The sequence below is a fragment of the Galeopterus variegatus genome, unplaced genomic scaffold (assembly GCF_000696425.1).
Source record: "Galeopterus variegatus unplaced genomic scaffold, G_variegatus-3.0.2 Scaffold1079, whole genome shotgun sequence".
Lineage (NCBI taxonomy): Eukaryota > Metazoa > Chordata > Mammalia > Dermoptera > Cynocephalidae > Galeopterus > Galeopterus variegatus.
Window position 1 is genome coordinate 160,941 of NW_007727190.1, and position 11,655 is coordinate 172,595.

General features: G+C 38.7%; 1 protein-coding gene across 1 annotated transcript; it reads right to left on the reverse strand.

Annotated features, from left to right (window-relative positions):
• Positions 1-3,312: 3,312 nt before the first annotated feature.
• On the reverse strand, positions 3,313-11,120 carry FGA (fibrinogen alpha chain). The gene is made up of 6 exons (XM_008574648.1): positions 11,020-11,120; positions 8,885-9,010; positions 8,242-8,425; positions 6,676-6,821; positions 4,792-6,094; positions 3,313-4,022 (listed from the first exon to the last, which is right to left on the reverse strand). Exons 1-6 carry the CDS (start codon positions 11,071-11,073, stop codon positions 3,313-3,315), a joined length of 2,523 nt encoding a protein of 840 aa, XP_008572870.1. The 5' UTR covers positions 11,074-11,120.
• Between the last annotated feature and the right edge of the window lie 535 nt (positions 11,121-11,655).

The following is an 11,655-nucleotide window of genomic DNA, read 5'->3' on the forward strand; positions in this document are numbered from 1 at the left end:
ATAAATGTAAAGGAAAAAATCTAAAATTTATTTGTATAATCTTGGAATGGGTGAGACGTTCTTATCTAGGACAGAATACATTATATGAATGAGCTCTGTCCTAAAGGAATTCACAGTCTAGTACCATAATAACATAAATACGTTATAGTTAGGATAGACTATGCTACTTTTTTTTTTTTTTTCCTTTTTTGTCTTTTTTCGTGACCGGCAACGGATCGCAACCCTCAGTGTCGCGCCCGTACCGGACCGGGACCGGCAACGGGATTGCAACCCTCGGTGTTGCGCCCGCACCTCGCTCAGCCAGTGAGTGGCCGGTCTGTATGTGGGATCCGAACCCTTGGCGGGAGCGCCACCGCACTCCCAAGCGGCGCACTGTAGCAGTGCGCCACTGGGCCGGCCCTAGACTATGCTACTTTTAAGATATGAACAAAAACTACCAGAGCCCAGAGGACAATTCAATTCATTCTAAGGTGGGCATAGGGGAAGGGTTCCCAGAAATATCGTTAATTGATCTGTTTTTAGAGGAATGAATGAGTGTCTTCTAAGTAGTACATGAAAAGGCACAGAATCATTAAAGGACCTGGTATTTCAGTACCAGTGAGAAATTCATTGATAAATGAAGTGTGGAGCAAATGATCACAGAGCTTGAAAATGGACAAATTTGTGAAAGAAATTTTACCTTAACCTTAATATCTTTCTCCTGCTTAAGTCTATTGATGGTCACTGAAGCTATGGTGGTTATCAGATCAACCGAAGAGAAAGAGTAGTCACTATGGAGTGAGAAAACATCGTTTGGCCAAGGCTGGTAATTGCAAACCTCAATATCTGCTTTCCCTTCTCTTCCTTGTTAACGGAATCCCAATTTTAAGTAGGATAGCCTTGTACCTAAGCTAAAAATTGACGTTTCAGCCTCTTCTGCAAGTACGTCTATCCATGCCGCTAAGTTGTGCCTAATAAGATATAAGCATACGTGCTGTCTGGAACATCCAAGAAAGTTCCTTAAAAGAGAGAATGTACTCCTTTTCCCTTCTGTCTTTCCTCCTTCTCTCAGCCTGCCACAGGACATTATGTTTGGTCCATGAGGTGAACTGAAAGATGGAAGCCTTTATTAGGATGATGGCCTCCTGAAAACTATGGGATACGTTTCGGCAGACTTCTCTGTGAACAAGAAACAAGTTTCTGCCTTGTTGAAGCCACAAACCTAATTCTAACTGATAAAGATGAGTACTAATGTTATTGTAATTAGAAACCCCTACATTTAAGGAGTGGTTCGAGAAGAAATTAACCACTTAAAAAGACTGAGAAAGTGAGGCAGGAGAAAGTGTTATACCAGAAATCATGAAAAAAAGATAGATCCAGGAGATTGGATGAGGCAAAACAGTAGCAGATGTTTAAAAGAGGTCAAGAGGAAGAGGCTTAAATGCAGGACATTAAATTAGAATTACAAAGTTATTGTTGACTTAAGGAGAGCAATTTCAAGGAGTGGTAATCACAAGAAAACCAAGTTGAAGTGGATTTCCAAGTGAATGAGAGTCAGAGAAGCTGAATTAATATTTAATTTCAGGAGAAGAGAAGTAGAGTGATAGATTAAAGATAGAATGAAAAAAAAATGTTTGATGTCTTTTCTCACAACGAAACTGTACCTTCAGTTATCATGACTGCTAATATTGGCTAATATTTATTAAATTAAAAGAGGTTTACCTAATCTTTGCTAATAAACCAAAAATCTTCAAAATAAATTAGAAATGAATGGCTCTTCCTGTTCACAAACATTTTCATTTGGGGACTCAATTCTGTCCTTACACAGTGTGTTATTCTGGAAAACAAAATATTTTCTAGTGCCCATTCTTCAGAGGCATATGTGTAAGTATAGGTGGGGTGGGGGTTGAGATAGCGTGGAGCTCTGATGTCTGAAAGAAATGAAGTTTCTTTTAACTCTGAAGTTCTTTTCCAACTATCCAAAGCTTTGAAGATGTATCACTTTTTTGTGTCAAGGATTTTGAATTGTACATAAGGAAACACAAGAATACTGGGGCTTCATATGTGATTCCCTTAAAAGCTCTTAAGCTCACCTCCCCTCTGCTCCCCAGGCCTTGGCTCCTAGCTCTAACTTCCTTCTCTTCTTTCCTCTTTTCCTCCTTCGTTTTCTTCCTTCCTTCCTTCCTTGGAAAAAGGATGCAGTTACATTGGGATAGAAGCTATGCAAGCAAGGATGATGTGCTGGATTGCTGGAATATTTTAATATATATTTAAAGGCAAATGGCAAGTAGTTCTTACTAGAAAAGAATAAGAATTTAAAAATTGGGGGCAAAAACCAAACCACCAAGACTGAAAATGCAACTTGGATCAAATAAAATATTGACCAATGTAAATATGTTGAACTTATCAATATAGTATAGATCATATTTAGTGAGATGCTTTCAAACTAATCGCTTACTTCTAATAATAACTAACGTACCACAGAATATAGTCTATAATTATTAAAAAAAATGAAGTCAAATCAATGTTGGGAGATTATTTAGCAATGTGTAAATTCAATCTGTTTTGGGGCTACCTGTAAATATTTTAAAGATCTTAAATGCATTTTTCCATGTACTTTTGAAAGAAACTGATTAGACCCTGGGAAAAAAATTGTGTGATTTATGATCTCTACTGGAAGACTTAAATAATAGACTTCCATTTTTATTAGGAGAGAATGTTTCTTCTGGATTTGCTTGCTAAACAGAAGAGATGAACATACTTAGTAAATTGTAAATTCTTCTACAAAGGTCAGCCATTGTTCAATTCAATGAGTTTTAACTTAAAATATTGGATTAAAGCCATTAAGATCAAATAGATGAAATAACTTTTTTACTTTACAATGGCCCAATGATTTGGGGTGGTTTTCAAACCAATGCCCTTCAGGGTTATGGAGAAGAGCTGAATCTCTTTTCCTGACGTACTGAATGTCCCTTGGTATATCTGTACAAAAATATTAAACCTGGGTTGGCCAGTTAGTTCAGTTGGTTAGAGTGCAGGCTTGTAACACCAGTCATGGGTTTGGATCCCTGTATTTGCCAGCCGCCAAAAAGCAAAACCAAAACAAAACAATATGTCAAAACACACAGTTATTTAAAGATTAAAAAACTCATATAGCTTTATTTTTCACAGCACAAATATGTCTCAGTTACATTTAGTTACTATACAAAGAATAATAAAATAGCACCTGGAAATTTTTTTGTAGGTTATAAAGAATCTTGACTCCTTTAACTTCCTTATTTTCTCTCCATCACTAAATAAAGAAAACAGTGCTCCCACTCCCACTCCTTCAGCCTATTGGGTCACCAGGGGCCTGATTTTCATGCGAACAATCTTGAGGGAATAATCTGCTCCTCTAAAGGGGACCCAGACCACTCCATTCTCTATCTCATAAAGACTGTTGTTCCTTGGGTCATAGGAGCCCCCAGGGTAGTAGATTCCATTGAGATTGGCTGCTTGGCAGTTGTTGTACCACCATCCTCCTCCGTAGACTTCCGCACAGTTCTCTTCCCAGTGGTCTGCATCCCTGTCAAAGGTGCTGAACTGCATGCTATTGTGAGAAGTGTACTCTGTCCCTTCCTCTACAGAACCCTCAATCAGAGCATCACCTGCAGTGCCCTCATAGGAGGAGACCTGCAGGGCATAGCCTTCGGCTTCAGAGCCTACCCGGAAGTGATATTCTGCATAAGCTTCTTTCCCAGTCCAGTCCTCCAATTCAATCCTAAGGACAGAGCTTCTCTGGGTTAGTAAATGAAGATATTCATTGCCTAGCCAGAATTCTCCTTCCCCCTTGTTATCCAGGCTTCCGAAACCTTTCTTGTAGTCTTGCCAGGTCCGGTTAAAATTCAGTGATCCATCCATTCTTTGCTGGATCAAAAGCCATCCTCCCAAACTGGTCTCTTGATCACAATAAACAGAAAAAATCCTACTGGATCCTGGTAGCTTGATATTGAAAATGCCACTTTGGGCACCTGAAGGATGTGTTTGGAGGACATCATCACAGTCTAAAAAAAAAATTAAGCTGATTGGAGGAAGTTACTCTCATTTTACTTTATAAAGATAGGCATGGCCCAGATTAAAGAATACAGCTTCCTTTTTTTCCCCTTCCCTCCTTCCCTTCCTTCCTTCCTTCCTTCCTTCCTTCCTTCCTTCCTTCCTTCCTTTCCTTCCTTCCTTCTTTCCTTCCTTCTTTCCTTCCTTGCCTCCATGGGGAAAGAATGCATTTACATTGGGATAGAACTTCGGCAACTGAGGGGCATTTATACCTATAAATTGCAAACGGGATTTTCCTCAAATGGATTTGGATTTTTACTTGCACACACTGACTAACAGCAAGTAACCAACAAAGATAGCCAGGTATCAATTAATACTAATACAACTTATCTTTAACCTATCTAAATGTCAGCTGAGACACACAGTAAACACATGATTAATCAATTGAGTGACAATTCCAGTGGCACACATTTTGAATGGTGAGAGAATTTGGTTAAACAAACTCAAAATCGAGTTTCAGAAATATTCATTCATTTAACATGTATTTATTGAGTGATGACTCTCTGCACTGTTAGGCATTTGGGAATACAGAGATGATACAATGGACAAAGTCCCTGCTCCCATGGAACTTACAGTCTAGCACACAAACAAAAAAACCCCATACAAGTGCAATTTCAAGGTTAGAAAAGAAGTGTAAGGTACCATGGGAGCACTTTGCAGAAATAATTAACTTAATCTAGGGGGTCAGGGAAGGCTTCCCCAAAGGAGAAGTGTAGATACCTCTGGAAGGGCGTGATTTAGCATGGCCTCTTTTGGTGGTATGTCCTCCTGTGAGGTCTTCAAGATCTCCTTCACTTCCAGCCTCATCTGCCATTTTACGGCTCTTGGATGCCAGTGTGGAGCCTCCTCTGCTGAAAGTTGTTGTACTAGTTACAACTTGTTTGCTGTGACTTGAAGTTTTACCACCGGGAGGGAACTCAGGTACACCAAAGTAATGAGAGTCTTCCAAGTCGGTGAAGATGTCAGATTCTGAGCGCATAGAGTGGGTCTTACCATCAAACTCTTTGAACATAGGTGTGAGTACACTAGACGATGTTTTTCCAGTCGAGGCAGTGTCAAAGAAAAAAGCTTCATCGGCGTGCCTGCGGCGGAAATCATCCAGGCTACCTATGTCAGAAAAAGTACCCGGTGTGCCTAAATTGACTGCATCACCACAGTCAGAGCTGTCTTCAGACTGCACCACTTCTTTGGTCACTTCTTTGCGACCATCAGCACCTATCACAGTCTTAGTAATGACTTTAGAGCATGAATGACGTGTGGTGGGTTTGCCACTAGAGGTTACCCTCTCATTACCAATCAAGAGCTCTTTATCTCCTGTAGAAGTGACCAGTTTACCTGTGTGGTACTCTTTCTTTGTCCCTGAACTTACACTTCCTGATACCTCTTCAAATGCACCCCAGTCTGGGTTGGTAGGCCTAGTGTTTCCATAGCCTGAGCTATCTGGCCTAAAACTTCCAGACCCAGAACTCCCAGAGCTCCAACTTCCAGTACTACCAGATCCAGAGCTGCCAGGATTCCAACTTCCAGCAGTACTGCCAGATCCGGAGCTGCCAGGATTCCAACTTCCAGTGGTACTGCCAGATCCGGAGCTGCCAGGATTCCAACTTCCAGCGGTACTGCCAGATCCGGAGCTGCCAGGATTCCAACTTCCAGAACTTCCAGGTCCAGGTTTCCTGGGGCTTTCTGTCTCTAATCCTATTCCATGAGATGTAGAGTCTCCTGGGGCGTTCCCCGGTCTATCAGGCCTCTCTAACACCATTCTCATCTGCTGCATTTCTGTTAATGCCCTCCACTCTGGAGGGGCCTTCTGAAGCTGGCTCTTGAACTCTCCAGGGACCAAGTCTGTAACTGGGCTCATTTTTATCAGAGGTAAGTATTGCCTATCTCTAGAGGGAAGTAAGTCTTTGGCAATGACCTGTTCAAGTTGCTTCTGCTGATCTTCATAGTCCTTTAGATTTACTTCACGAGATAAAGCCCTACTGCATGACCCTTTGCAAGATTGGATCTTAATATCAATGTCCACCTAGAGAGGGAGGGAGAAAAATAAAGAGAAAAGGTAGAAATGATTAAATAAACTATGTATATTGAGTTCTTGTAGTTTATTTTTTGGAGACTGGTTTCCTTTCTTTGACTTGGAGACTTACCAATCAATACTCTTTGCTTTACATTTATGTAGCATCCTCAATGGAAGAGAGGTTGGGTATTGCAAGGCTAGCCAGGATAAACAATGAGAGCTATTTGGATTCATCTTAGACTTTGAATCAAAAGTAAGATGCTACTTCCTCTGAAATGAAGCACTAATTAAGGGATCCTCAGAGAAACTGAGGCTGAAGACTTAGAGACATGGAAGAGGCTTTGGAATCAGACAGACAGGAACTGAACATTTGCTTTTGAAATTTACTATCTGTGTGCCCTTAAAAAATTTGCTTAATAATTCTGAACTTTTTTCTTCCTCTGTAGAGTGGGGAAAATTATAGGTACTTTTAGATAGATAATGTATATAACACTTCTCTGCATGTAGTAGGCATTCAGTGCATGACTATTGACTTCCTTTTCCTTGATGTTCAAAAACAAGAACATCTGGTGTCAAAGTCATATGCTTACCTCCAGTCGTTTCATATCTACTAGCTGAGCCCTGACATTTTTCTGCAGAAGCTGGATAAGCTGTACTTTTTCTATGACTTTGCGCTTCAGGACCTCAATTTTGCTTCTCAGATCTTCTGACACTTGGTTATATGTATTATCATTGTCTGAAATAGAAAATATGAGTATTGAAGTAGCTGCTGAATGATTTGCTTGTAATAACTGGAAAATAAAACAGAAAAGAAAACTTGGTTATAAATATTTTCAGTATTTTATTTTGGTTATAGTTTGTTCTCTGGGCCGGCCCGGTGGCACACTGCTACAGTGCGCTGCTTGGGAAGCGCGGCAGCGCTCCCGCCAAGGGTTCGGATCCCACATACAGACCGGCCGCTCACTGGCTGAGCAAGGTGCGGGAGCAACACCGAGGGTTGCGATCCCGTTGCCGGTCCCGGTCCGGTACGGGCGCAACACTGAGGGTTGTGATCCATTGCCGGTCACAAAAAAAGACAAAAAAAAAAAAAAAAGTTTGTTCTCTGGACATTTAATCTGTGAATTTAAAACTTATTAGGCATTTGATTTTTTGACAATATTATGTCTTGAAGTCATCCAGGGATACCAGTTAAGATGTCCTACTAGTTATTAATATTATTATTAATTATTATTATTATTATTATTATTATTATTATTGTTCTTTTGCTGCTGGCTGGTATGGGGATCTGAATATTTTACCTTGCTGTTATTAGCACCACATCTTATAAGTAAGTATTAATCTAAATAAATGCAGAAGAAATTTCCTCGGAATTCTAAAGGTGTAATTAGGAGATAAAATAATTAGTTTGATCATAATCCAGTTTTTTTTTAATATCCTCAATTGGGGAAAATCCTCAACTGGATTTTCTTACTGAGGAGTTTTTCTTCCTATCTGTAGATTTGAAATTGTCCCTAAGCTTTTTTGGGTAAACAGTATCACTCACTTGCTAACTAGTGTTGCACCATTAACATTAAATTAGTCAAGTTTCTCCTGAAGAAATAAAGAGTCAAAGCAAGGCTTCAGGAACCGGACCCTCCAGACTCACTGCCCATGCCCAGGTTGGATGCAATGTTTCCTGGCCCTAATGGGTGTCCTATGAGAGAGATATAGCACGGCTCTATAGTTTAAGTTTTAAACATCTACATAATCAGCTCAATGGAGTCTAGGGGTTGAAATCCCAGCTTTGGGTATTTGAGCAAGTCTCTTGACCTTTCATTTCTTCCTTTGTAAGACAGAAAGAAGAATATCTACTCCACGGGTCTGGCTCAGCTTACTTTCAGTATATACACTTGAAAAGAACACACTTAAATTCTTGTCTTCAACCCAAAATTCTGACTTACTTTGTGACCTTAAACAATCTAAGCTAACCTCTTTTAATTTGTAAAAATAATAAAAACAAGCCCCTCCTTAAAATTCAGGGATATCATGGAGGCATGTGTTTCTTCAATACATACTTCAGAATAAAATCCCAGTAGCTATAGCAGATGTCATGTTTATTTAGGATTTTTGTTGTTGTTTTTGCTATAAAGTCAAAGCACTAAATATGCAGTACTTACTATTGTCTTTAGCAAAGTCCCCTCTCAAAATTTCCATTATATTCCTGGACAATGAATTAGAATCCTTATTGTTCTTCTGATAATCAAATAGTAAATTTTTGAGCTTATTTATTCTGTTTGTAAAATCTTGATTGACTTCATCAATCAACCCTTTCATCCTGCAGCCAGAAGGGCATTTGTGGTTCTGAAAGTGAAGGGGGAAAATTACATTAACTGTCTTTCTCTTGGATCCAGAACAATTTTGCAAGTTTCCATGCTTCTCTACCCCATTTCTTTAGATCATCTATAGAGGCTTAAAAGTAGTTAGGAGGGACTAGTTAGAGGTCATAGAGAAATTCTGGAATGAGGGTTCACTTAACAATAAATTATTTCTGACAAAATCTTGAGACCTCAATACTCAGGTTCCTAGTATTTGCAACTAAAATCCAGTCTGTTCATCTCATTAATGAGCCACAGTTGGGAAGGTAATTCAACAGTGCTCTTGGGACTAGGTCCCTTTTCATTTGTTGTCTTTAACTTGGCATGTAAAGAGCTATTAGATTATTTCCCACTGGAAAATGTTTCTGGGACCAACAGGGTCAGCCTGTGGGCCCTTCTAGCACCATCGGGAAAGAATCTCCTGCTCCCCAGGCTCCCTACTTACCCAGTCTTCATCAGAGCAGAAGGGCCAGTCTGTCTCTTTGCAGGCAGATTGGTGTCTTTCTACAATTCTCGGGCCACGCACGCCACCTCCTTCAGCTATAAAGTCACCTTCACCAGTATCTGCAGTCTTTAAAGATTCATTCACACACACAAAAGAGAGCAACAACAACATTAGCAGGAAGAGAAAGAGACACTGGCATGCCTACAAGTCCCAAGGAAGAGAAGATACTGTCACAGAGACTAATGAGCTCAGCTTTGGGGCCTCCACAAGCTTCAGGTTATCTTTGAATGAAAATCCTAATATTCATTTTATGGTGTTGTTATAAGAAATAAAGGACATAAGGTGTACAAATTTCTGAACTGTTTTTGGACTAAATAAGCATTTGAAAAATGTCATGGATTTTAAAGGACCCATTGTAAAAGGAAAATTATTTGAATCAACAAACTTAGTTAAATTTTACCTTTTCATTTTCATTATGACTACAGACAGAAAAATAATTGAAAATTCAACGAGTTCTTTCTCCTGTAATTCCTGCTTTGATAAGAAAAAACCCACATTATTTTTTAAGTTAATGTTTCTCTCCTTCAAGTTTCTACCATAACCTTTAGAGATGGGTCCATAATTTGCACAAGTACATACTGAAGACACAAATGTGGCCAGTTCAGAATTGGAAAAGCTTTTTAGTTTACTCATACATGCAATAATTTCTTTTTATTTTGAATGAAAAAAAAAAAGTAGGCTGAAAGCAAAAATAATGGTCAGTTACTGACAACTTTTTTGGAACACCTTATAAATACAAATACAGATTTAAAAAAGTTCTTATTGAGAACCAAGAGGTAAAATAGGATATAAACAATTCTTCTAACAAGGCTTTATATCCTAATGAATGAGAATGGCTTTTAGATTTTAACTGTTTTTGTTCTATACCACCAACTTACAAGGATTTTGCCATGACTATTTAAACCTAAAATAGTTTATTCTTATAATTAGATGACATTTGCAGTTTCATTCTAATTTTTAAAAAAATACCCTTATAACAAGAATGATTCAAGAAATCAAGAACAATGTGTTTAAATGAAGAAGTATAATCCTTTTGTCTACGAAATGAAATAATAAATTCAAACATATCTCAAAATAAAATGATATAAAAATAAAAATAAGCAAAATTGAATATTTATGCCAATAAGGGAGACAGAAGAAGTATTGAGGCCTAGGCATTATCCAAAATATCACTTTAGCAAATTTTAGTTTCATTTCTCATAAATACTTTTACTTATTATTATATCATAAAGGGGAGAGTTAAGTTAGAAAACCCTCTTTAGTTTTTATGTTTACCATCTGACATTAGGGCTTATGAGTGGTAAAGGGCAAAAGTTAAATTGGAATAATTCGCTTCCTGGATAAGTTACCAGGAGGTAACTGAGTACCTTGAACATATCTGTCATGTTTTTATAAAACCAGAATGTTTAAGAAGCTGTGTTGAATGAAGTTTCTCTTTTTTATGTAAGTATTTAGAGTCAAATTCTAGAAATTATTGCAATTTTTAAAAGTTATCTTAAAAGAATACAATTACTTACGAAAAGCATATTGCCTCATCAACTAATCTCTTCTGATTTTGCAATATGTTTCCAAAGATTACTCATTTGTTTGTATGTTTTGTCTTGGAAGAAACACGAAAACCTTTCAGAAAAAATGTGCTGAAATCAAACATTCTGCTTGTTATTTCTTGTTATTTGCAAGAATAGCAAGAAATTAAGAATTAGAGGAAAAAAATCTTATTATAGAATTTTTTTCTGTTAACTGTTATTATAAAGCCTCATGGCTTTATAGCAACGATGATGGCAAAAAGAATTCTTGCCTTTTGGAAAAAACCTAACCAAAACAAAACAATGTGGTAAGTCTGAATTCCAGATGTTAAATCTTCCCTTGTGAATTTGTCCACCTTGGTCAGCTAAGATCTCACTTGTGGGGACATAATACCCTGTACTCTTGAAGTGTCAAGCCCATGTAGGAGCTTGCCTCCCTTGGATGGAGCTTATCTGTCAAGACATAGACCTGGTAGGCTCAGACCTCCAGGCTCTTTGTGAAATAAATACCAGAAAGAAATCGAGAAGAGAAAATAAAGGGGACCATACCCATACTGTGCCCAGCACACTCAGGACCAGGCAGATGATCCTCATGGAAAACATCCTTTTTGAGAGTGGGACTGGATCATGAGCTGAGAGAGAGGAAGGTTGCCTCCACTTCCAGTTCCCATCCTACTTAAATCTGCAGGAGGTTTGGTTAATCATTACCTTTGTCTGTTTGGACAGTCAATGCTCTCTCTACATCCTTCACTCCTTCTGTAATGTTGGTGTCCCAGAAATTCTTGCTTAATTCCCATCAGCTTGTTTGCTTCCGATAAGCTGTTGCAAAGTAACATTTGATTCTTCAGCCAGCAGTTAGGGGAAGATCCCACATTCCAGGTATAGGGGGACTTTGAAAACAAAGAGAGGAACATAGGAGCACATACCCATATTCCCATACTCGAAGGAACATGGAGGGTGGCTGAGTTAGGCTAGCTGTAACCCCCTGTGAAGTAGAGATTTAGCAAATGACATTTCACTTTATGTTGGAATTAGGGTTGGGTGATGTGACTTGTAAAAAATGACGTTGATGATAGATTGGCCCAGAAGGCCTTCTATAAACTTATTTTGAACAGATTATTTTCCTCTATCCAAAATGATTGAGACAGCAGCCCCAGGAGCCACACACCCCGGGTTCATAATCCC

Excerpts from the sequence above, each read along its gene's own strand:
- FGA (XM_008574648.1), bottom strand. The coding sequence starts at position 11,073 with ATGTTTTCCATGAGGATCATCTGCCTGGTCCTGAGTGTGCTGGGCACA. Across the intron at positions 6,822-8,241 it reads GGACTTTGCTAAAGACAATA|ACAATGATAATACATATAAC; the intron begins GTAAGTACTGCA and ends TTTCTATTTCAG. Across the intron at positions 6,095-6,675 it reads TAGATATGAAACGACTGGAG|GTGGACATTGATATTAAGAT; the intron begins GTAAGCATATGA and ends CTCCCTCTCTAG.